At 50.7% G+C, this 26,025-nt stretch overlaps 2 protein-coding genes across 4 annotated transcripts in view; one reads left to right on the top strand and one right to left on the bottom strand.

Moving 5' to 3' along the window:
* Positions 1-6,436, top strand: part of Celsr1 (cadherin EGF LAG seven-pass G-type receptor 1) — a 135,377-nt gene extending 128,941 nt beyond the window's left edge. Inside the window, exons 28-35 of the mRNA XM_052160518.1 lie at positions 1,115-1,241; positions 1,800-1,925; positions 2,480-2,574; positions 2,829-2,932; positions 3,110-3,259; positions 3,698-3,931; positions 4,192-4,453; positions 4,643-6,436. Coding sequence (XP_052016478.1) covers positions 1,115-1,241; positions 1,800-1,925; positions 2,480-2,574; positions 2,829-2,932; positions 3,110-3,259; positions 3,698-3,931; positions 4,192-4,453; positions 4,643-4,667 — 1,123 coding nt within the window. The 3' untranslated portion in view covers positions 4,668-6,436. The remainder of the gene's footprint in view (positions 1-1,114; positions 1,242-1,799; positions 1,926-2,479; positions 2,575-2,828; positions 2,933-3,109; positions 3,260-3,697; positions 3,932-4,191; positions 4,454-4,642) is intronic.
* Positions 6,437-7,825: 1,389 nt separating this feature from the next.
* Positions 7,826-24,405, bottom strand: Trmu (tRNA mitochondrial 2-thiouridylase). 3 transcript variants are annotated; one of them, XM_052160519.1, is made up of 12 exons: positions 24,260-24,405; positions 23,885-23,965; positions 21,198-21,363; positions 19,161-19,267; positions 14,914-15,036; positions 12,514-12,686; positions 11,415-11,468; positions 11,274-11,340; positions 10,212-10,312; positions 8,824-8,968; positions 8,355-8,437; positions 7,826-8,225 (listed from the first exon to the last, which is right to left on the bottom strand). In XM_052160519.1, the coding sequence occupies exons 1-12, from the start codon at positions 24,339-24,341 to the stop codon at positions 8,073-8,075; spliced, it is 1,335 nt and encodes a 444-aa protein (XP_052016479.1). In that variant the 5' UTR covers positions 24,342-24,405; the 3' UTR covers positions 7,826-8,072. The 3 variants fall into 3 exon arrangements, with proteins under 3 accessions (XP_052016479.1, XP_052016480.1, XP_052016482.1); XM_052160520.1 differs by lacking the exon at positions 23,885-23,965; XM_052160522.1 differs by lacking the exons at positions 19,161-19,267; positions 21,198-21,363; positions 23,885-23,965; positions 24,260-24,405 and having other exon boundaries at positions 12,514-12,627; positions 14,914-15,032.
* Positions 24,406-26,025: the final 1,620 nt, after the last annotated feature.

Here is a 26,025-nt window from a genome sequence, read left to right as displayed (position 1 = left end):
ACGTATCACTAAACCAACCCACCAAGTCCTTCAGCTGGCCTGAGAAGCCCCAAAGATAGAGAGTACGTGTTGGGCAGGGTCCCATGGAAGTGCCCATCCCCTGACCAGGGAGTCAGCCTGGGGGCTTAGGGCAAGCACCAGACCTCCGGGGTTACAGGTGGCATGAACGTGGGAGATGTGGCAATGACTAGCCAAGCAGGGAGGGGCTGGCAATGGGTTCAGACCCTGAGGGAGTCTGGGCCATAGGAACTGGAGGAAGAAGGGGGACATAGGTAGGAGAGGTATTGGGTGGCATGCTCAGGTAGGTGGACTGGGAATGGTGGTAATACTGGGGCCTTAGGAGTTATAGGAAATCCCCGGATGTAGCCTAGGACGGAGCTGGCAGCAGTTTAGTAGCTGGGGGAGGGCACCCATCATACCCAATAGAGTTAGCATGGTATCCAAGGCACAAGGTGAGCAGAGGGTGACCCTAAGGGACATTGGAGAGTGCCAGCCCCCCAAAAGTACAGAGAGTAGAAGTCAGTAGAGTCCAGGGACAGAGGTCGCAGCTTCCTGCATGAGTCCATTCTATCTCCGGGTCCCACTATGACCCTGCATCACACGGTCACAAAGCTCTTCCACAACCCTGACTAAGGCAGAGTGTGTGTGGGGGGGGGTACTTGCCTTGAGTCGAAAGTTCTGGCTGCCTCTCTCTGGCCTTAGCCACTCTGTTCTGGGTTTTTACAATTCACAGAGGCTAGTATGGCCGTGCCCAGTAGAGTCACAATAAGGCATATTGCAGACGGTGGCTGGTGGTGCCAGAGGCTTGTGCTTTTCTTTCAATTGAATTTGTCTTCTTACCACTACATTCCTACCAACATAACCCCTGCCTGCCTAGTCTCTGGTGGAAGTCGGGGTGGGTTTGTGGATGGGTAGACAGACAGACAGACAGACAGACAGACACACACACACACACACACACACACACACGGTGATAATCTGTATGAACCCTGGGGTACGATCTGTTTGAAAGACAGACAGACAGACACACACACACACACACACACACACACACACACACACGGCGATGATCTGTATGAACCCCGGGGTACGATCTGTATGGTCCTTTCCACAGCTCCATGCTGCGGACGGCCTTCCTGCTGCTGCTGCTTGTCACGGCCACCTGGCTGCTGGGCCTACTGGCGGTGAACAGCGACACTCTGAGCTTTCACTACCTCTTCGCTGCCTTCAGCTGCTTGCAGGTAGGTGCCAGCAACGGAGTCACCTGTGACCTCCGTCCGCGGGCAGCATCAGTGAGAAGGCGGAGGGTAGGGAAGCCTCAGCGCTTGCACATTGAGAGGAGGAAGCCCATATTCTATGTTCTCCACCTGCCCCAGCCCTTCCCAGTCCTGCCCTGAGTCTATCAGGACGTTGCCATGGCTTGGGCAGGGACAGAGCTTGCTCCCTGATCCACCACTGTAGGGCGGCCCAAAGCCCATTGGTGTTCTCGGGGAGTAGGCGTACTCCCCGAGTTCACACCAAGTTCTGCCTAGTAAGTTTATGACATAATGTTGGGGGGTCCTGGGGTCCCCAAGGCTGTGACTGCTGTCTTGTCCGGGTGTCCCAATTATTATAACTCCGCTGTGAAGAAAGCAGTAGCCCTCCCTGGAGAGGAGGACTATGGTGGGTCTTGGGGCATCTTCTGGATGTGTCAGCCGGACTGCTCTGAGCTAGACTTTCCTCAGTGGACAGCCAGGAGCCTGATGTAGCAGCATCAGGACCCTGAGAGTCCCACTGACCTGAAGCCCATCTCTCTCCAGGGCATCTTTGTCCTCCTCTTCCACTGCGTGACCCACAGGGAAGTGCGGAAGCACCTAAGGGCGGTGCTGGCCGGGAAGAAGCTGCATCTGGATGACTCGGCCACCACAAGGGCCACCCTGCTAACGGTAGGAGGTGCTGGAGACCCGTCCAGTCCAGGCCTGGGAGCCGGTGTCAGGGTTGGGAGCTGTGAGGAACAAACAAACTGTGCCCTGTGGTCTTGTATCTTAGCACACACCACAGGGCAGAATCATCCTGGAAGCGGCGCTGTCCAGCTATAGCCCCCGCTTGTGAGGGCTCTGGAAGATGGGGCCAGGGCAGCTATCTATAACATCCAGAAGCAGTGTCCACAGGGAGTGAGGTGTTCCCACGCTGTGTGGGCCAGCCCTGTTCACCCCTCCCCTGCTGTCATGGGGGCCGCTCCTGGACGATGCAGATCTCTGCTGCTCCTGGACGGTGCAGATCTCTGCTGCTCCTGGACGGTGCAGATCTCTGCTGCTCCTGGACGGTGCAGATCTCTGCTGCTCCGGGACGGTGCAGATCTCTGCTGCTCCTAGATAATGCAGATCTCTGCTGCTCCGGGACGATGCAGATTTCTGCTGCTCCTGGACAATGCAGATCTCTGCTGCTCTGCTGCTCTGTGGCTTCTGCTCACCAACAGCCTCCTTCCCTTCTCCACTAGCGCTCCCTCAACTGCAACAACACCTACAGCGAAGGACCAGACATGCTCCGCACCGCCCTGGGCGAGTCCACAGCCTCGCTGGACAGTACCACCAGGTTAGGCAGGCCCTCTGTATGGGGTAAACAATGCCCTGCCTTGAACCCTGCTGCTTCAGATGCCCAGTCTGCCCCATCTGCTGGGGGAGGGTGTTTCATCAGTTACCGCTGTTGATAGAGTACAGAAGGGGGTGGGCTTAGAGAGTCTTCCAGAGTCTCATGTGGCCTTTCATAGTAGATGCTCTGTGACATGGATAGTTCATCACTGTCACTCTGAGACAGTGCTGGGCCTATTCCGCCTCTACCCTATTTAGGGATGAAGGGGTCCAGAAACTCAGTGTGTCCTCTGGACCAGCACGTGGTAACCATGGAGACCCAGATACATCCTTCATCCCTAGGAACTCCAAGAAAGCTCATGGTATGGTTCCCCTTGCAGGCACCAGCGCCTTGTCCTTTTTTTTTTTTTTCCCACCTCCCCATTCCTGACCTTCCCTCCTCTGTGATACTGGACTGTGTATACCCTGGAAAAGCACTAGGCACCTCATGCTCAGAACTGGAGTCGGCCTGAGCTCCCGACTCCACCCTGCCCCTGCAGGCCCTGACTCTGACTCTGACAGCGAGCTGTCCCTGGATGAGCACAGTAGTTCCTACGCTTCTTCACACACATCAGACAGTGAGGATGATGGCGGAGAAGCTGAAGACAAGTGGAATCCAGCTGGTGGCCCTGCCCACAGCACCCCAAAAGGTAAGCAGTGGAGATACATGGAAGGCCAGAGTGGCTGTGAACAGTGGGCACTGGTCACACCTCAACTCTGGCTGGCGTCCCCTAGGATCTGCCCAGCAGAGTAATAGCCACACGGGACAGCTCAGAGAGGAACACAAATCCCCAAGAATTTGCCCACACCATCTTCTGGGCAGTGGCAGAAATCCAGGGACTTCCACAGACCGTCATTGTGGAGGGCTGGCCAAGGCAGGCAGAGAGGTCAGCATATGGCTCTCAGTGTTGGGTACCCATTATCCGAGAATCCTCAACATCAAGATGTGGCCCCAGTGTCTCTTTCTTTAGAGTATGGGCTTGCCAGTCTTGCAAGCCAGAGATGAGGTCAGGGCCACTTGGGGTCTACCGGGCCTGGGGCATTACGGGGTGTGGCTGAAAGTCACAGAATGTCAATCCTTATCATAGCAGATGCTCTGGCCAACCACATCCCAGCTGCCTGGCCTGATGAGAGCCTGGCTGGGAGCGACAGTGAGGAGTTGGACACTGAGCCCCACCTGAAGGTGGAGACCAAGGTCAGCGTGGAGTTACACCGGCAGGCACAGGGCAACCACTGTGGCGACCGGCCCCCTGACCTGGAAAGTGGGGTCCTGGCCAAGCCAGTGGCCGTGCTTAGCAGCCAGCCCCAGGAGCAGCGGAAAGGTACCTCGGGAGAGCCCTGCTGTCTGTCCCTGGAGCAAACCCTCGCCCAGCACATAGGACAGGGGCAGGAGTCCTTGTTCAGCACGTTGAGGGGGATTCTGTGGAGGGTTTGGGTGGGGCCTGGGTGGGGCCTGGGTGGGGCCTGGGTGGGTTGGTAAGAACCAGCCCGATCATTGGCTTGCTCAATGCCATCTGTCCCCAGCTGAGCCACTCACCCGAGTCTCCCTGGACTGACTTGGTGGTCATCTCCCTTCTCCCAGGCATCCTGAAGAACAAAGCCACCTACCCACCACCACTGCCAGAGCAGCCACTCAAGTGCCGGCTGCGAGAGAAGCTGGCCGACTGTGAGCAGAGCCCCACGTCCTCCCGCACATCCTCCCTTGGCTCTGCTGATGGTGTCCAAGCCACTGACTGTGTCATTACCATCAAGACTCCGAGGAGGGAGCCAGGCCGTGAGCATCTCAACGGGGTGGCCATGAATGTACGCACAGGGAGTGCCCAGGCCAAGGGCTCTGACTCAGAGTAAGTAGCATTGGCTTCCAGGGCTCTGGGAGGGAAGGAGCCACCAGCTTTCCCCCATCCAGGGTCCCTAGAGCCCCGGGCTTCCCCTCACACTTGCCTGGGAGTCTCTGCCCCTGAATGACTTTGGATTTATGCGGTTGCCACCATCACTGACCCTTCCACATGCCTGGCAATTCTTCCCACACACAGAGGCAGTAATGAAACTTCAATTTGAACCATCAGGAAACCATGAGGCACAGTCAACCCTGACTGCCAGTCGAGTCCTCAGACCTTGAAGCCTGGGTCTGCTGCCTATGGGGCAAGCAGGCGCCTCGTGTGAAGGTCCCTACAAGAGCAGCTGGCTCTACACAGAACATCCAGACGGGAAGCCCTTGGCCCTCATAGGAGGAGCTCAGGGCCAGACTCTGCGACAAAGTGCCAAAGCCACAGATGTTCTAGAGGGAGACGTGGACTTCATTCAGGCTGGCACAGCTCCGTCCTTAGACTGAAGACAGAATCCAGACCATGCTGTACCCGAAGCCCTACACCGAAGCCACTGAGCCTGAGCTGGATTTGGTGACTCATTGAACTGGGCCTTTCGACTTGCCAGGGTTCAGAGATACCGGACACAGGTCAAGACCCAGCTGTCCCCGCAGGCCTTGAGTATAAGCCCATCGTCACCAGCTTAGCAGTGCCTCTGCACAGGCACCCCGTGTCTTAATTTGCTGTTTAAAAATGTAAATACATATCAATCTCTCCCTGGACTTGGGAGCTGGGAGTATGTGTATATTTTACACTGTTCTGACTTTGCCATGAAATGGCATCTCAGTATATTGCCCAAGGAAGCTTGCACAGCTGGACTTGAATGTGGAATCAGTCAACACAGCTGGTCCCAGTGCCCAGGCAGGGGGCACATCGCTGTGAAGTTGACACAGCTTCTGCAGCTGCTTCCAGCCAGGAATGTGGGTGTTCCGCTGGCCTTCAGAGCACACAGCACATGTGCAGTGTGTGCGCTCAGCTCTGTGGATCCAGGACAGGGCTGACCTGTGAGGAGTGGGCCCCACAGCTGCTGGGAAATCCTGACCACTCTGCCACCCCACCCCCTTGTACCTACTCCACTCCTGATGCAGTGAGGCTACTCTGGTGCCCTTCCCAGTCAGCCCAGTGTGCAGGAGAACTGCTCCTGCTCCTGCTCCCAAAGGCTCTCAGTGCTCATGCTCCTGATTCCGAGGGAGCCCTGAGGTCTTCCATGTTGTCACGTTCCTTCCTGCCAATGTTCTACTTTTCAGACTCTGGGGCTCTCTAGGCAGAGGGGGCTCCACCCCAGAAATCCGACCAATTACATTACTCAGCTTCAAATGGCCAATTGTGTAAAGAAACAAAGCCAGATTGCCTGTTTTCAATGGTTACCAAATTCTTTTTGGAATCTCACACCAAGGACTGCTGTGACCAGCCCACTGACAGCCCAAGGGACTGGAGCCTGGAGTTATTCAGACACGCTCACTTCAGCGAGGATTGTTATTTGAATCAAGTGCCCAAGTACCTGAGGTGCACAGCTGCCCAGAATGGAGAACCTGAGTGAGGTGGTCAAAGGCCAGGAGTGCTCCCCGAGCTGTGCTCTCAGGAGTGCAGGACTGCTAATGACTGCTGAGAGGAAAGCCAACATGACATGGTCTGAGGTCACTCACTGCCAGGAGGCAGGAGGGAGGCCCCGGTAGCCTGAGGACTGCAAGGTCACAAAGAATGATGTCGCCCAGGGGAGCTGCAGTCTCCAGTGGGGCACCGTGATTGCCCACGATTCCGTAGCCCACGCCACCTCAGAAGGTGAAGTTTTTAATTTGATCACAACTGTTATCAAAACAAACCTGTCAGATTTAAACTGTTTTTATGACCTAAGACTTTATAGAGTCAACACTGGAGATTTTTAATAGGTGTATTTATTACTGTTCGGCACTGGATGGCAACACAGGTGAGATGCATCTATAATAAATTAAGAGTTTTGGATTTGTACCCGTGCTGTGCTGGGTGTTTCCTGTTCCCACTGTCCTGCTCTCTAAGGTGGCATGGGAGGGACTGCTGAAAACAGCCCCAGGCCTCTCCTGGATGCAGGTGGCAGGCCCATGGAGGGCTGTCATAACTTTCTATTTATATGCAGGCCTGCCATGACATGGATGGACCTGCCCAAGTTTTCTAGTTCTTCGGTCTGTTTTTATCAAATCTTAGAATTTAAAAAGACTTATTCTGTGTTTCCATGGGTGCTTTTAACAACTGGTTGTCATCTCTCCAGCCAAGGGGACACTGAAAAATAAACAACGGTGCTCGGGTATAGGCCAGAAAAAGGCAATCAGTGCCCTCAGGATCCCAACACTCTCCACCGGCTGAGGCAGGGCCTCTCTCTGAACCTGGGGCTCACGGTTGGTCTTTTGCTTGTGTCGTTTTGTTTTCCAGGTAACCTGGAAGCCAGCAGGCCCCACTACTCCTTCTGTCTCTGCTCCTTCAGGAGATGGGGTGCAGGCCCATGCAGGCCACACAGCAGCTTCTGTGGGAGTCAAGTCCAAGCTCCCGCAAGCACTGTCAGCACCTCCAAATCTCCTCCACTCCCTTCCGGTTTTATTTTCTGCATCTGCCTTTCCTCCTGGCTCTGCTGTACCTGCTCTTCTGCACTCGCCCTTCATCTAGGCAGCGGACGGTTCTACTCTCTGGTGCTGCATGCGTCTGTGACTTTAGGGCTCGCTCTGTCTTTTCTCTTGGATTTGAAAACTCCAGTGGCACCTTGAGTTCTTTTGAGCCTGGCCTGGTTAAAGCCCTAATCTTAAGGAAGCGACCTGGCCAGGCTCCAGTCACTCCTCCCTGATGTGCTGTATCCGTCCCTCACTGCTTAGGTCCTTTATCTTGATTCTTGTCCAGAGGGTAAGTTTCCAAGACTTCTGTCCTTCTGTATCGTCTCACATCTGCCCAGTGCTGCTACCCTTGGGGAAAAAATGGGAGCAGAGAATAGTGGGCCCCCCTTCTCCAGGGTCTCCACCTGGTTTTGCTGTACAAAGAGCCAGCCCAGGCCTGTAACTCACGCACACCTCCAGGTACAGGCCGTCTTCTGGTGTGTTTTTCCCTCACACATGTTCACTTCAAGCCAGCACCAAGCTGACAGGAAAACCCTGGCTTCCATCTGCCATGGGCACCGCCAGGGGAAGGGTTAACTCAGGTCAGAATTTCTGGTAAGGAAAGGCCTAGTGCAGATAACTGTGCCTTCCCTTTGTAGAAGGCTCAGGTCCCAGAAGGGGAGCAGAGGGCTATGGCCCTCCCCTAGCCTGCCGCGCTACATGGTGGAGGTTCCATGTAAGGAGTACAGCCACACAGTCTACCCTGGCCTCCAGCAAGCCTCAGACACAGTGGTCAGACTTTGACAGTTTTATTTGATGCTGTTCCTGCGCCTCGGCCTCTGGATGCTGTGAAGAGCAGCTCCATCTGGGCCCTCAGGCAGACCAGCAGCCAGCGCGTGCTCTGGTTCCTGCAGCAGCAGTGCAGACACTCCCTCCTCAGGCTGCCTTGGCTCTGCAGCCAGCCGCCCATTGATCCTGGCAGCACCATCACTGACCATCCTGCCACAGACTCTGCTCGAACACCTCCTCCTTAGCTTTTGTCAGGATGTAGGGTGCAGGCCTGGGCTGTCACTGGAGACCTCGGGAGCCACTCTGGTCCTGTTCTTGCCCTTCTGGAGTGTATAGGCAGACGGCCCCAACCGCAGGATTTTCCCACTGCCGAGGCACTCCTCACCCTTGTAGAACACTGCAAACTGGAGGGAGAGGGAGGCTCACCGTGTGCATCTGACTCCAGACAGAGCTGAAAGCACTTGGCCAAGAAGAGTAATGTTCACCCCCCATCTACCTCCCACTGGGTATTCCCCCCTCAATGACACACTCACCTGTCCCAAGGCAAGGCCCCTCACAGCCTTCACAGCTGTCACCCACACAGTACCATCCTGATTGAGCGTCAGTACACAGGGCACTGTGGAGAGAATCATGAGATGGGAGTGGGCCTGCCAACCACCACCCCTCCCTGGGAGAATGAGCACCTTGTGGGTACAGGGACACCCAACATCCTGCCTGCTGAAGAATAGGACAGTGCCCAAAATGGCTCAAAGCTGATCTGGCTATGAGCATGACACCTCACTCTATAGAATACTGTAACCCAAGCCCTCATACCCAACCCAAGCCCAATTTCCCAGAAATTCTCAAGTTTGATTCAAATTCCCAGCACTTCTGACGTTACAATATTAATGATGGGGACTTTCCAATGTGCTCAAGGGAATACTGCAAGTGTACAGTCTCTCTAGTTTAGCTTTATCTGGTCCTAGGGAGCTTAGCAACAAGGGCTCCCTCCCGCCCAGTCACCTAGTGCCATCTGGTGGCGGAATCGGAAATGGCACTCCATCATCTTGTCTCTGACCAAGGCAGCGGGCGGTTCCTCAGCAATCCAGTGGACCCGGTTGGTCCTGAGCAGGTCCCGGTACAGAGCGGGGTGGTCCACCCGGGGAGCCTGCAGCGCAGAGCACAGGCGTCTTTGAGGTGAGCAGCCCTCAGCAGGTATCATTAATAAGAACAATCCTAACAGCATATCCATAACTAACTATAAGCCAGCCAGCCCCACCCATGTGTCAGCCCACATGGAGAAATCTACTTCATCAGCTTAAGACTTTGTTCACCCTGGTTTTCAGATGAGAAAAGGAAGGAGAGAAGGAATGGCCATGAGGCAGTAGCAGGGGGCAAAGGTGAGATCCCCCACCCCCGCCACCATGCTCTGAAGACAGTTTGTGTTCCTGGAGATATAGGTCAAACACACAAATGGCTCTTGGAAGGACCAGGAATCCTGCCAGCGACAACTAGCTGAGGAAAGCAGGGGCTGAAAGGTGCTGGCCCCACCTACCTGCGTCCAGATATGCAAGGCTGGCCCTTATCACATGCACGACTGGTTTACCACCAGTCTCTGCACCAAAGAACCCTGGTGTTGCCTAGGGCAGCCAAGTCTTCCCTGGGGCAGAACCAGAAGCACTAAGACCCTGAGACGCTTGGGCCCTTGATCCAATAACCATTCTGGCTTTTCTCAGCAGGCATCTCTGAGAGCTTAGGCTTAAAAGACACTTAATTCAAGCCTGAGTAGATGTTTCCCATGCTGCTCTTCTGGGAAGATGTCTGTGGCCTACGCACCTGTGGATCCTCCAGTGTCTGACTGCACTCACTGGTGGCTCAACTGCCCCACCCTTGCACTCCTGGGAGTTGGACTTGATGACTGTCAGAGTTGGGGGCTACTGGGTATGCACATACAGGGTACCAGCAGCATCCTGTCCCACTATATTTATAACCCAAAATCTCTTGCTACTGTCATCATCCCCAAAGCCCTCCTAGAGAATTTCTACTCTAGAACCTAGGACCCACCAAAATGGCTCAGGGTCCCATGTAGGACCTTGAGGTCCTAGCCTAACTACCTCAGCCCACAAGGACGTCTAGGACCATTCCATGGAGGGGTTTGGGGGAGCTGTCTGGGCACGGTGACGACTTCCTCTCCACAAGAGGCCTTAGCAAGTTACCCACTCTGAGTCTCATCCTCCTTTGCAAAACAGGACAGCTTTTCTAGGAATGGGTGCATTGTCAGCTGTAACAGGAGCCTAGTCCGTACTTTATATGAAGACCTTACACCTGTCCCAAGAAGCTATGGAAGGCAGGCTATGCCAGCACTGCCCGTTTTATTGGAACACTAGACAGCGAAGGCCAGCCTCACTCACCACAAGCACGTCACCCTTGGTGCCATCCTTCTCCACCACGTACCAGGGCTCCCTCAAGCCGCTGATCTTAGCTCTCTGTCCCAAAGTGTACAGGAACCAGCCTATGAAATAGTATTCCAGAGGGCGCATCTCAGCTCTCACAAATGGGAGGTTATGGATTGCTACGAGGCGTGCTGGCTTCAAACCATGATTCTCTTGAAGGACTCTTAGCTCTAACCATACACCTGTGTTCAGCCTGCCTCAGGTTCAGGGCTCAGGGATATGACAATGACTAGGATGGTACTAAGCCTGGCACAAATGCCAGCTCTTTCATCTGGTGGCTCTGACCCCCATGGGGCTAAAGCTCTCAAAGTGGTCTAATGTTTACTGAGCACATTCCTAGTATCCATACCATATACCCACCTCATGCATGGGCAGGCCACCTGCTCACCAGCTGTGCCTCCACAGGACTACATGTGCCCTGGCAGGGGCAACTGGGCAGGATTCGCGCATCTCCTAACTGCTGGATGCTAGGAAGAGCAGCATTGTCTCCAGCAAGGTCCTCTTCTCCAATATAACACCCAGTTCAGCTGGGTCCTTCCCTACACCCAGGGAGCCCTGCTCTCTCCACTAGGGTCATGTGTGGCAAAAGACAAAAGTGTACCCTGTCGTTCCAGCTAGTCCCACAGATCAGGCTAGACATCAAGTCTCAGGCGGCATGTCACCTCTGTTCCCACATAAGGGCTGTGAGCACTTGCGACTGCAGTCGTGGTGGTCTGGCTCTGTGATTATGTAAATGGCACACCTATGTTCCTCAGTCACCTGGCTATGAGGTCAGCTATGTTCTTTCTCAAGGGCACTTCCTGCAGTCTCCCATAGTATCAACACATACTCGCTCACTCTGGCTCTGAATCTAGGGATTAACACCAGGGTTTACAACACACACGAAATTCCTGTCAGAGTGACTGACTGCTCATGTACCATGTACCCACCCTAGCCTACCCCTCAAGTCCTCCATGAGCCCCTCATGGAATGGACAGGAGTTAGCCCTGGCCTCTGCTTCCCAGAACTGGCAGGACTCACCTTTATGTGTGCCCAGAACTGTATTATCCTCGATAGAAATAAACTTTCCAGGCCGAGGCTGCAAATACTGGAAGACAGGTTTCATCACTACTGGAGACCCAGGCCCAGAGCAGACAGTCACTCATGTCAGATGACACTCACCTGAAGAAGGAAATGCTCCAAGTTTCTCTTACCAATGAAGCAGATTCCCATGCTCTGGAACGAGAGGAAGGCCGACATGATGTGAGCAGAAGCCAGTAGGCAAACCAGGAAACAGAGGGCTGGGCTAGGAGGGGAGAGGGCAGGCTATGTCGCAGGAGGCTCCAGAGCTCAGCAGACACAATCAGAACTTGAGGGCCTAGAGAATGTCATGTCTTTCCAAGTCTGACTTCAAAGTAGATGCTGTCGTGTAAACACACTGCACCATTAGCAACTAGACTGTTGGAAACCCAGGGAGCAACCTAGAGCTACCTAGTCTGCTCAGTGCTGGAGAGCCAGGGACCAAGGTAGAAGCAGGAAGCAGGGCAGGCCACCTCAGGGCAGTCAGGGAGAAGACTGGCTGAGCCCTGCACAGCCCAGACAAGAAGCTGACCACCCAGGACCGTTCTGGGCAAGCAGCTCTGCAATTATTCCTCAGTGTGTATGTCTCTCTATAACAAAGGCCATGAGACCAGGAATCTCCCCATGTATTGCAGTGACTCCCTCAGTTCCTACCATGGAGAATGTCTGTCAGCTGAGCAACAGGGAGAACGTAAAACAGCAAGTGACATTCTTTTTGGCAATGTGGACTTGCTGATAAAAGGCAGTCATGCGTGTTCCCGGAAGACTGTGTAAGTAGTCGCTACAGCTGAGCTAACCGCTCACCAAACCTTAACTACCAGGGCTTCTCACGGCTCCCAGCTCTCCCTCCACAGGGGGCAGCACGGTTTCCAAGATGCAGGTGTGTGATGGTCCTTCCCAGGGAACTCTGAGGAGGCAGGGATGGACTGTCTGCTACTGTATCCTTGGATAGGCAGCACTGTGTACAGATGGCTGCTCCCTGCCCACACTCACTGCTGGCTAAGCCAGCTACTGTCTGCAGAGAAAGCAGTTAGGCACAAGAGGGAGCAGGGAGGAGCAGGGAGGCCTCAGGTGCTCCTCACTGTGCTCTGTGCTTGGCCCGATGGGGTCCTGGCATTGGGTCCCCAGGGCCCAGCCCTGCCAGTGCCATGACAACGTGGATGCGAGCGCGCTTGGGCAACGAAAAGCTGCTCACTCCTACCTCTCTCTTCTGAAGCACATGATGCAGTCTATGCTCTGCGGCTATTTTCTTTACAAAATCTTTTGTTAATTCCCCCAGGGGGAAGATGGTTCTTCTCAGGGCATCCTGGGAAACCTGGCTGAGAAAGAAGGTCTGGTCTTTAAAGCTGTCAGCTGCTTGGAGAAGTTTTACGGCTGCCAAAAGTAAAGAACAAAAGTCATCGCTGGAACATAGATAATGACTCTTTGCTTTAGTGCCCTTCTTTGTGAGCAGTTACCCCAAGTCTGCCAAAAGCAAAACCCATCCTGAAAGACTATGGGGGAAAAATACGAGCATGGCTAATGCACAGAAAACTCTTGCCCTGGTTTATTTACTGGGAACAATACAAGGAATGTCGATTTTACATACAGAAATTTCCCTGCTGGTAATTTTGACTATGAGACTTTCAAACAGTAAACACTATATGAGAAAACAGTGCAGTGAGAAGGACTAGTCTTAATAACTCTAGTCATGGCTGGGACCAGACAAGACAGTTCATCCAGAAGGATGCTAAACTAGTGTCAGTAGTGTGTTTGCCTAACAACTGCAGGTGTGAAGTGTGCACAGAAACACACGGCGCTCTGGCGCTCAGCCTGGCCTGGGTGGAGACGGCTGGGTAGAACGCGCCCCCTTGGTGGGGGCAGCTCTGCTACATGACCACACTGACACGTTAGCAGCCTCACTGTAGTCTCAAACTCTCCACATAACTGAAAGACTTCTTATTGCAGGCGTGAGTGGCGCCGGCCCTGGTGACTTTCAAACCTGAGAAGGCGGCCAGGTCAGTTTCCCAAATAGTCGGTTCCACTCATGTCTGTGCGCTGGTGGGGCTGATGGGCAGATACGCTTCCTGCCCCACCCCTTCCTCACATACAGTACTAGGAGACATCCCCATAGTAAAATTCAGAACACTCCACACACACCAGCTCAATTTTGTGTGTGCACACGCATTTGAGAGTTTGTCCATGTCAGTACACACGTGTGGAAGTCAGATGACATCCTTAACTGCTGTTCCTCAGGCGTCACACACTTTGAGATGGTCTCTCACTGGCTTAGAACTCACCAACTATGCTAGACAGTCTAGCCTATCTCTGCCTCGCAGCATTGGGATTACATGTACATGCCAACCAGGTCTGGCGTTTTTACATAGGTTCCAGGGATTGAGCCCCATTTTCCAGCTCCACAGTTTAAACGCACTGCACACATTGTATAGCAGCCAGGGGTAAGCATCGCACTGCCTGTATGTTTCCAACTGCTGGCTTTCACATCTCCGGGTAATGGAGAATACCCCCATGGTTACAGTGACAACTGAGGGCTGGCCGTGATGACACAGGCGCTGAAAGGCTGTGCTGTGGACTGCGCTGCCTCCCATTTCCATCCTGTTACTTTGTCTGTCAAAAACAATGCACCTGTTTGCTGACATACAGCTATAATTCAATCTCTGTCTCAAAACAAAATGCTTTCAATAGTGTTTGTGTGCATTTTTTCTTGCTTCTGAGTTATTTTGTCCTGATCCTTTTGACTGTTTTTTTGAGCCTCCCAAGTGCTGAGACTGCAGGTAACCTTCTGAGTAACCTTCTGAGTTACTTGAAAACTCACTGAAAACCTATGACAGGAAGAGGCTATCACTAACAAATGTGCGGAAAGAGAAAGAGCAGGACGGAGCCACATCTGGCCCAGAGATCATTCGTTTCCGGGACCCTCCCATGCTATCTGTTCCTCCAGACACCGCACCATGTTCACATGAGAAACAGCTGGTTACACGGTCAGGTCCCCAACAACTACAGCCACCCCGAGCCCAAGACCTGGTCTGCTCTGCTTGTGTGATCCACTTGTGCGCTCCCCTAGGACTCAAGACCAGAGCCACACAAACAGCTTTGGTTTGCCTAGAACGCACACTGAAAACCAAGGACACTACTAAACTACCACAGACAAGTCGGTCAACACAGTGCTTGACTCGCTGAAGAGAACCAGAACAAGTGGGGGGCAGACAAAGGTGAGCACGCCCTCAGCACGAGATGTCCCTACTGAATCCGGGAAATGACTCTCAATCTGCTTGGGACCCTGTTAAAACCATTTCCAGCATTACTGTCAAAGCTCTTTGGAGTTCAGGCTACGAACATGTGATAACCTAGCTGTAAGTTCCTGCTGCACCCTCCTCAGCTTTCGCCCTGGCTCCCAACTAGGACGCCTCCATGCTCAACCACAAGCCCTTGGGGAAGCAGCCCTGCTCTGCCTGAGCCTTTGCAAATTGAACTAACCAAACCAGCTCATTGGAAGGCCTGAGGCTGGGCGGGGGCTGGGCACTTGGACCCTGCTCCTGCCATCCTTCTAAGTATCCTGTGCTCACAGAGGCCACAGCTCTGACCACACATGCCAACTTACGGTTTCTGACTTCAAATCGATTTCTGAACAGCCCATCTGGTCTCTTAATATGCTTTTGCTCAAAGACTTCCTCATCCTCCAGTGAGGTCCTGGCATAGTGGCCAGTGGCAACAGCATCCGCTCCTGGAGGGTTTTCAAAATACAAGGATCCAGTGTGAGACTCACTGGCAGTGGTACTAGCTAGTTTTTGAAAAGTCACACAAACTGGAGTCACTTGGAAAGAGGGCTCCTTAATTAAGAAATGTCCTGGAGCTAGAGAGATGGATCGGTGGTTAAGAGCACTGTTCTTCCAAAAGACCTGGGTTCAATTTCCAGTCAGCACTCACATCACAGCTCACAAATGTCTGTAACTCCAGTTCTAAAGGATCTGACACCCTCATACCAATGCATATAAAATAAAATTAAATGAATTTTAAAATATCTCCATCAGACAGGCCTTAGGAAAGTGTATGTGGTAGCAGCTGCAGCAGCTGCTGCTGCTTCTTCCTCCTTCTCCTCCTCTTCTCCTCTTCTCCTCTTCTTCTTTTTTTTTTTTTTTTTTTTGAGTCAGGGTCCTTTACTGTCCTGAAACTCACTGTATAGATCAGGCTCCATCTTCGAATGATAGTACTAATGCAACATGCCACCGTACCCAGATTGTGGGACATTTTCTTGATAAATGAATGATGTGGGTAGCACTACCCCAGGAAGACAGTCCTGTGTCATATAAGAAAGCAGCTGAACACGTCATGGAGAATAGGCAGTAAGAAAGACTCCTCTGTGGACTCGGCATCAGTTCCTGCCTCGGTGTCCCCAAATAATGGACTGTGATTGGGACATGTGAGCCAAATAAACCTTCCCTACATTGCTTTTGGTCATGCTTTTTATCACAGCAATAGAAAGTGAACGAGGACACCAGCCTAGATAAAGCAGGCAGAACAAGCCGCACTGAAACCTGCATAGGGCACAGAGGCCTGTGAGACAGCTCACCAGGCAGGCAGGCAGGCAGGCTCCCTTCAACTCCTAACGTGAGCTAATAGAACCTCACATCTTTAAAGAGCCTTTGCAAGTCAGACCCAATCTGCTCACTCAGTCTTATCTTACAAACATAAAGATTTAAGTACAAAAGAGTTATCAGTTTTTACAACACTAAGGAAAAACTGAAACCAAAATATTCAACAGCAGGAGGGCGTGGGGTGAATCTTGATGCTGCAGCCCAGGGGGAATGGTGCTTACAGAGCACTGACTGAAGACATAATGCCCACCGCTGAGGTAAGCAGAGGGAAGTTGACGACACTGTACCCCACAACTTTGAACGTACAGGACCGACTGGACACCTGCTGGGTGCTCTACCCGAGCACCACACCGGTGGTTCTCCCTGGAAGGTTGCCGACTGGGCAGAGTGGCAGTGGAGGCAAAACTTGGTTTTGCCACTCTAAAGGTTGCTTAGTATTAATAATATTTACTCTCTTTGATTCTTAGTTATATTGGGGCCAGAAGCCAATGACTTCAGAGGAATTATCCCCTTTTTCTTAATGGGAGAATTCTCCAACTAAGCTGCGTAACTCTTTGTGAACTAGAGGGGAAGGAAAGGAAAAGAATTAAGATCCTTTACACAAGCTGGGTGGTGGTGGCGCACACGTGTAATCCCAGCCCTTGGGAGGCAGAGGCAGGCGGATTTTTGAGTTCGAGGCCAGCCTGGTCTACAGAGTGAGTTCCAGGACAGCCAGGGCTATACAGAGAAACCCTGTCTCAAGAAAACCAAATCCAAAAAAAAAAAAAAAAAAACCCAAAACAAACAAAAAAAAATTAAAAAAAAAAAAAAGATCCTTTACACAAGCAAACTTACATAGACACTATACGTTCAGACACCCACACTCTGGCCAGGCCCAACCTCTTTCTCAATCAACTCCACAAGTATTCATGCATGCTTACATAATACACATTTACCTACCTACCTACAGACAGACAAACAGACACATACGTTTGGAAAGATGGGGCAGAGCTCCCCAAGCTACCACACCCGCACCATCTTTCTTCCTTTTTCTTTTTTAACATTTATTTGCTTATTTATTTAATGTATGTGAGCACACTGTAGCTGTCTTCAGACACACCAGAAGAGGGCATAGGATTCCATTACAGATGGTTCTGACCCACCATGTGATTGCTGGGAATTGAACTCCGGAACTCTGGAAGGCAGAAGGTGCTCTTAACCACTGAGCCATCTCTCCAGCCCCACACCATCTTTCTTTTTTCTGGCCTTTTTATACCCTTTTAGACAAAAGTTCTTTAAAAAATTATCTCACTGATAAAATGTCATACAGAATGGGAGTTATAGAAGGATATTAAGTTCAAAGCCGTGATCCATTCTCTTCATATGCTCATTGTAAGTTCAAAGCCACAGTTTCATATGGCCTGGCCTTATCATCCACACCTGCGGCTTCATCCTTGTGCCTCAAAGCTTTTCCTTCAATACAAACCTGACCCATGCCTGTATCGCTTCTTAGTGTAATTATTGTATTTCTTATCATGCAGCCTTTACTTACTATTATGAGGAGCAGACACATTCTATTCTTGATTATAATTGACTTTATTACATCTTACTAGCAAAATAACTAGAGTCATCTCTTAAAACCTCCCTAAGATTATTTTTATCAAATCAGGAACTCTATAAAATCATTAATTCATCTAAACAGCATTAATTCATAAAAGTTCATCTCTATGCTCATCTGCAGGAAATCTGCTCAATGGGGCAGGCCAATGGCCTGGGATTATTGTATTAATTTAATAATGACAGGAAAGGCACAGCAGCTGCAAGAAGCAATCCTGAGATGAAGTCTCTCTGGGACCCTGTCTCATAGAGCTCACCCGTCACAGACCATGCAAAGACAGTGGGCCCCCTCCAGGAAGGCTCTGCTAGCCTCAGCCTATCCACAATGGCTCCTGGCAGGCGCCCACAGACTTACTCCTTTGATTCTGTAGTGAAACCACAGGTTCGCTGCCCCTCCGGCTTGACTGTCAGTAATTTTTAGTAAATGTCCATTATTTTATCATATGGAAGGACCACTCAATACACTTAGTCTCTCCTGTCCACTGTGACAGGTGTCCACTGCAGGAGGCTGGCTCAGACCTGAGCACCTGGACCGCCCAGCTAAGCCGGGAGCCTTGAATTAGCACTGACGCAAAACATTCAACTAGGGCCTCGGACATAGCACTGCATCTTCTCACAGAACATTTCCTTAAGGACCATCAGCTACACTGCAAGAAGTGTGGGTGCCTCTAAGAGGAACCCTTCTACTCAGAAGACTAGGTTTCAGATGTTTGACCCTCAGGTGGGTTCTAGTGCAAGCCTCAATCCCAGAATAAGGACCCAGAGAGACAGGGAAATGCTACATCAGGGAACCAGGTAGGATGTGACAGAGATTATACCTAGGGCCACTACACATCATAGCCTGGCTAAACCTCAGCACAAATGCATTTAAGAGGCTAGGTGTCCTGGGCTCCTGCGGCCACACTCTACACAGCGCTGACTCTCAGTTTAAGAGGCTAGGTGTCCTCTGGGCTCCTGCGGCCACACTCTAGATGGCACTGACTCTCAGTTAAAGCAGTATTCTCTTTGACAGTGTAGTGAAATGATGCACACGCTCTTGGGTCCTGGCCTGCTGCTCTGTGAGTAGTCCACTGACTCCCATCTTGTGCTCTTCTGGCTGTAGCCAGGCTGGCCTTCTGGCCAGCCCAGGTGCCTGTCTTCCTCCCTTCCCTCGCTCCCTCCTTCCTTCCTTCACTGGGGCAGGGTTTCACTATATAAGCCAGGAGGGCTTAGCATTTGTTATGAAGTTTGGCTGGCCTTGAACACCCAACAGTCCAGTTTCAGCCTCACCATTAGGATTACAAGTGTGTGCTATCACTTTGTTTGGCAGACTGACACAGGTGACCCACAGGTTTCCACTCCTGCCGTTTCTGCTCTCACTGACGAGTCTTCCCGAGTCACTACTGACTTAGATCTGAATCCTGCTGCCTGAGAATCCTCTGCTTAGGCACTGCCACCTTTGAGCCTTTAGGTCGATGGCCAAACACACCTTCTCCCAGATGAGCCTGCCCATGGTGAATGGCACTCTCTCCTAATGGTCACGCTGAACTAGAAAGTTCTTTCTTCTTCAGTGAGTACTTTCATTCTGAAAGACAAAATTGTCTACAAGGTTCTGGCTTCTGGTTGTGTCTGACAGCTATGATTTTAAGAAGCAAATGAAGAAATGTCAGTTCCTTACCAAGATTGTCCACAGCATAATGATAAAAGCAACTGAACTTGATATGCTTATTGCAGTTGATGTCGGGGTTGGGAGTCCTTCCTTTCTCATATTCATTCAAAAAGTCACTGGAATAAAAGAAAAACCCTCAGATCTGAGTGATACATTCCTTAAAAAAATAAGTGAGTTAAGATGCTTGTTTAATGTTGAATTTTTCTTTATTATTCCAAAACCGTACTTTGAGGCCACATGAGAACTTCATTATCAAACCATTTTCCTACTATGTCAAGTGACTTCTTAGAACGCACATGTTTGAATGATAATGGCCCCCACAGTCTCAGATATTTGAATATTTGTTCCCTGTGATGGTTTGTATATGCTTGGCCCAGCATATACAAACAAGGTGTGGACTTGTTGGAGTAGGTGTGTCACTATGGGTGGGGGCTATAACACCCTCATCCCAGCTGACTGGAAGCCAGTATTCTGTTAACAGCCTTCAGATGAAGGTGTAGAACTCTCTGCTCGTCCTGCACCATGCCTGCCTGGATGCTGCCATGCTCCTGCCTTGATGATAATGGACTGAACCTGTAAATCAGCCCCAATTAAATGTTGTCCTTATAAGACTTGCCTTGGTTGTGGTGTCTGCTCACAGCAGTAAACCCCTAACTACGACAGTCCCCAGTTGATGGTGCTATTTGTGCAGGCTTATGAGGTGTGGCCTGCTGGAGGAAGTCTGTCATGGGCGGTGGGTTTTAAGATGGTAGAAGCCACGTGCTCTTCCCAGGTCCCTCTCTCTGCTGCTCTTCCTGCTGCCAGGATGGACTTTTGTCCCCATGGACAAAACTCTGTTTTGGCTTAGTCACAGTGCTTTGTCACAGCAACAGAAAACACCCAAAACACCTATAAATGGACAGCACTGTTCTAGAACCTTGTATGACTTCAACTCATTTCTATAATGTTTGGCAGGTATTGGCATTATCCTTAAAGATCAGAAAACTGAGACCTAGAAAAACCGGTCTTCTAAGTGTCAAAGTTGAGACTGAGGTCTGTTTAGGCAAGGGTAATGCATGGTGAACACAGCCATTGTCTCTGACATGTGCAAGGGCTTCCAAGCACTGTCAGGGCTCACCAGAAACTAGCTTTGGATGTCTTTCTCTGCAGAAGTGGCTAGGCAAATGCCATGTTCCTGAGACGGATGAGGGGCATTCTTCCAACCTCCTGTCTTACACTGCTGTGATAAAGACCATGGCCAAGAGCAACTAGGGCAGGCAAGGGTTCATTTGGCTTATATGTCCTCATCAATTGTGGGAAGTCGGGGCAGGATATCAAGCAGGGCAGGATCCGGAGGCAGACACTGATGCAGAGGCCATGGAGGGGTGCTGCTTACTGGCTTGCTCAGCCTGCTTTTTTTTTTTTTTTTTTTTAAGATTTATTTATTATTATATCTAGGCACACTGTGGCTGTCTTCAGACACACCAGAAGAGGGTGTCAGATCTCATAACAGATGGTTGTGAGCCACCATGTGGTTGCTAGGATTTGAACTCAGTCAGTGTTCTTAACCGCTGAGACATCTCTCTAGCCCCTCAGCCTGCTTTCTTATACAGACTAGGACCCCCTGCCCTTTGGTGGGCTGTGTCCTCCCACATCTATTGTTAATCAATAAAACAGCCCATAGGCTCGCCTGTATTTTCTCAGTTGCACCTCCCTCTCCTCACATTACCCTGGCTTTTGTCAAGTTGGTAGAAACTCAGCAGAACATCCCCAAAACCACTTACACACAGTGTAGGGACTGACTGACACACACCGCCCAGCACTTTCTGCAGAGGTCTCAGCCTTCACTCCTCAAGCCATGGTTCAGAAAAGCATTAGTGAGACCTCTGGCAGGTGGGAACTATCCCCAGAAAGAGCATGAGGGTGCTATGGGCCAGTTCCCCGGTACCCCGACTTCAGCACAGTCTTGGCCACCTCTGTGGAGAAGCACTGACTGCTCCCAACCAACCTCCCATGGAAAAGCTTCACAGCATAATATAGCCTGCCTGTGCAATGACCTGCACTCACCTGAACACATCATTCCAATACTCCTTCACATAGGACACCTGGTGGAAAGGGATGTCTAAGATCTGACAAACTTTATACGCATCTTCACAGTCCTTGTCAGCAGCACAGACGCCCTGCTCATCCAGTGAGTCCCAGTTCTTCATAAATACCCCTGTCACCTGGTAACCTGAACAGAGAAATTAGGGTGAAAAGCAGGGACTTCTGTGTTCCAGGTGGTTCCGACACGCCATAGCCCCCCCTCCCCTAATGTCTCTGTATATTTTAGCCCTCATAGCACTGATACTGGTTAAGTCCCCCACCTTGTAGTACACGGTGTACTGAAGTTGTTTGTGTCCCCAAAGTAATTAAAATGAGCTTTCTCTCATGTTGTGTCTCTACATATATATGTATTAATACAAAGCGTAACACACAGCAGGGGTGTATCAGATATGTGTTGAATGACTGAATGCTGAGCAAAAACTCTGATTCCAATACAAATACAAGCTACCATCCAGTCAGATATGGTAACACATACCTATGATTCCAGTATTTGGGAGGCTAAGGCAGGAAGATACTGAATTTAAGTCTAGTCCCAAGCTTTTTTTTTTTAAAAAAAATCAGGGCTGAAGAGATAGCTCCAGGGTTAAGAGCACTTGCTGATTCTCCAGTAGACCCAGGTTCAATTCCCAACACCCAGAAACCTGTAACTACAATTGCAGGAGATCTGATGCCTTCTTCTGGGCAGCCTTAACTCCAGGCACACACATTTAATTCCAGGCACACCCATGGTTCACAGACACACATGTGGGCAAAACATCCATACATAAAGAATTTAAAATATTTTAAAGATAATCACTATTCAGTTATTTTAAAAGTAAACTCATTTTAAAAGTTATCTAGCTACTAAGACTTTTATATTCTAAGCCATCAAATATATAGACAATTAAATTATTAGAAATTTTATCACCCTGAGGGTGTACCTCCAAGGTACGCCCAGACTTAGCATGGGTGAAGCCCTGAGTTCAATTCTCAACACCAAATATTTAAACTAAGGTGTTGGCTAGTCCATAAAGGCTCTATCGTCCACATGTTTTATGATCTATGTTCTCTACTGTGACCAACACCCAACCATATATCACAGACCGGCACTGCCTTCCAGCGCTTCCGAAAACTCCCTAGTGTTCACCCTACATCAAAACCCTGCTTCTCTAGAATAAGTTGAATGTAAGGAAAAACAAGGCAGTTATGTTAAAAGCTTCAAGTGTTTGATTACTGCCTCTGCCCAAATTCCAGGGATTTTCCTGGCAAACCTTTAACAAATAAAATACCACACTCATTAAAGTCACACAGCCTGGTATGGGATGAGGCCGTCTTCTGTGTCTGAAGGCACCTGACTGTGCTCTTCTGCAGAGGAGCTCAGCTCTTGAGCTAGTCTTACCCTTAACTTACTAATGCAGAGAGGGCATAATGCAACCCTGTGTCCCGAGAGCTAATGCAATGCCCAGGGCATAAGGAGAGCTAAAACCCCACAAGCTTGTAGCACGAACAAACTCTACAGAGAGCCTTAGAACCCCACCATTCCCATGCCACATCTGCCTGATTGAATGCCTCACAGAGACAAGACCCACACGCAGCGGGGCAGGCACTCCAGGACTGGTTAACTTTCTATGGATCGCAGGATGGAACATCACCTCTAAAATGAGAGAATTTTTTTTCCTCTGACACCGTTCATCAGTTTCTTTCATGAAAGAAATTCAAGGAAGGGTAAAAGGAAGATGTAGCAGCCTGAGGGGAGAAAGACTCTGTTTTGGCTTGATTTCCATTGTTATGATAAATATCATAAAAGTATTTTTTGACCATAAAAGATGCTTTTATGATCAAAAGCATCTTGGAGAGGAAAGAGTTTATTTGGCCCTAAAGGTCACAGTCTATCATCAGGGGAAGCAGAGCAGAAACTCAGGTCAGGAACCTGGAGACAGGAATTGAATCATAGGTCATAAAAGAACACTGCTTACAAGCTTGTTTCCTTGGCTTGCTCAACCAGTTTTCTTATACGACCTAGGACCACCTGCCCAGGGATAGCATTATTCATCATGGGATGAGCCTTCCTACATCAATTAAGAGAATGCCCCACTGACTAGCCTACAGGCTAATGTGATAATATTTTCTCAGCTGAGGTTCCCTCCTCCCAGAGGACCCTAGCATATGTCACATAGTTTTGTGACATAAAAACTAGCCAGCAGTTGATATCCCTTAAGTTGTAGAATGATAAATCTGGAAGAACGAGGTCAACCTATTCCATTTCCCAAAGCATCTAGTTACAGTCCTCACCTTCAAAGACTCACACTGCCTATTCAACATTACCCCAAATTCCCTGATACCGTGTCAGCTTCAATAACTGGGGATTAACCTCACTACATCCTATTTTAGCTGGTACTCTCTCCACTGACTCCTGCCTGTGTTACTGCATCCAGTTCTTTGTCGAGAAATGCTACTGAGCTTCCTTCTTCCTCTCTCAACATAGTACACACGTGTATGCTGTGGCTCTTTTACTCTGTCATAGCAGCTGTGATTATGAAAGAATCGCTCCTGCTTTCCGTCATATCTCACATTTCATATGCATTTCAATACATACTGTCATTTAATCTTCCCAGTCACCCCAAATTACGGATCATCCCATTTTCCTGAGGGGTGTTTAATTAACTTGCCCAAATCCAGGCTCCTTGCCCGCGCCTCTGCACCGCACGTGCCTCGGGGAAGGTGATCCACGGCTGAGGCTCCATTAAAAACTGCCAGGCGAATGCGGAGAGGTTGAAATAAGGTGGGGCCGCACAGCAGGAGGAATTTAGACCGGTAGTAGGAATCAGATCCGAACCCTAAGGACCCATGGGACTACGTCTAGAAGTCAGGAAGAATTGGTAGCTGTTTAGAGTGACATTTGTCATCCAACGAAGGAGAACACTGGAGTGACTTTGTGAGCAGAGTTGGCGGTCCTCGACTGGAGGCCCGTGGAGTCTGCAGAGGCCAGGCCTCAGACCTGGAGGAGCCAAGCTCCTGTCCCCAGTGAGGAACCTTGGCCTCACCTCTCCGCCGCAACAGCAGCGCGGCCACCGCGCTGTCCACGCCGCCAGACAGGGCGCACACGACGTGCCGCAGCGCCGACATCGAGCTATACAGCAACCCCCAGCAGCAGCTTTCTGGCTGCGTCTACGCAACGCCGGAAGTCCCAGCCTCCGGGGGGGGCGTCCCCACTCTTCACCCGGCCGGAAACGTGCTCCGCTCACCCAATGTTCTGCGGACATTCAGGTTCCGCCCGGCGGATTGACATAGAAGCACCAGGTGGAGGCGCATCCCAGATAGGTCCGAGATGAATTGGCCAGATTGGACTTCCTAGCCACCACCCGCTGACCTGCGACTTTTTCTTCTGTGCTCAGCTGGTGCTCCTGGGTCAGCTGCACCAGGAACAGCCTCCGCTTGGGCTCGAGGTCTCAAAGGCGTTCTTGGGCACGCAAGTGAGAGATGCTGTGTCTGCAGCTGGCTCCTACCCGCTGGAGGGACAGGTCTGTCGACATGTTCTCATTGAAGTCTAAACAGACTAGATGTCCCCGGCAGGACCTCCTGGTGCAGATACCTGAGGCTGCTGCGGGCTCAGCGGGTGTAGAGCCCAGTGGAGGACAAAGCAGAGTGGACTGTTGCTCAGTAAGGCTTTCCTTGTGGCTCGGTTACTGCGGTGGAGTGGGCTATGGGAGTGTAGTTACCAGGCCCAGACAGTAGGCTGGGAAGGACTAGCCACAGAAGGTTGGAGGACAAGGGGTCAGCTCTAATGAATGGATGCTTTTGGGACCCCAGGCTGGAGCTGGAGCTCTTCCTGAATTCACTGTGGGGAGCCTTGCACGTGACAGGTGTTGAGCGGCTGCTGGAAGAAGCTAGATACATGTCCTGGGTCCAAAAGACTGAAGCAAAATAAGCCAAATAGACCTGGGTACGTTGGCAGGCACGTAGGCAGGCAAGACAGCAGGGGGTCGTGTCTGTGTAGTGTTCTAGCCTTGAAGACCAGGGCCTCCCTTCTTGAGTGTGGGCATTTAATATAGCAAATCCCACTTTTCCTACCAGAGCCTCTGATACGGCCAACCACAAAGTAGCAGAAACCTGACAACCCTGTTAGGATTTGTATCAACTTGACACAAGCTAGGGTCATCTTGGAAGTGGGGTGTGGTGGGGCATCAGTTGAGAAAATGCCATTAGATTGGAACTTAGACAATTCTGTGGGATTTGTTGATTGATGTGAGAACCACACCAATGCAGGTGATCTTGGTTGTAAAAGGCAAACTAATCAAGCCATGGGGAGCAAGCCAGTAAGCAGTGTTCCTCCGTGGCCTCTGCTTCAGTTCCTGTCAAACGTCATTCTCTAACTCTCCTTCAGGTTTGTGATTCTGATGTGCAAACCGTATAAATAAGTCCTTTCCTCCCAGCGCTGCTTTTGGTCAGTATTTCATTACACTAGAAAATAAACTAGGGCATTTCTTTTTCATACACAAGGTGTTTTTGGCTTCTCTATAACTCCCAAAAGTCTGCAGTGTGATACACCCGGACAGCTGTGGCAAAGGCAGCATGGAAAAATGCTGTGTGGCAACAACACAAATGGCATGTGGGTTTCAGAAACACTGTCCCCACAAAATGGTAAAAAACTACAAGGAAGCAAGCGTCTGCCATTTGGGAGGGCGGCGCTTCAGTTGTCAGCCTGTATCCTTCATGACAGCTCCCCAAGTCTCCAGTGCCACAAAGCTGACCCTTCTGAAAGGCCAGCTTGGGAGCGGTGAAGAGGAAGGACTTAGGGGAAAGCAGGGGA

The sequence above is a fragment of the Apodemus sylvaticus genome, chromosome 17 (genome assembly GCF_947179515.1).
Source record: "Apodemus sylvaticus chromosome 17, mApoSyl1.1, whole genome shotgun sequence".
Classification (NCBI taxonomy): Eukaryota; Metazoa; Chordata; class Mammalia; order Rodentia; family Muridae; genus Apodemus; species Apodemus sylvaticus.
This window is presented reverse-complemented; position numbering and strand designations above follow the sequence as displayed.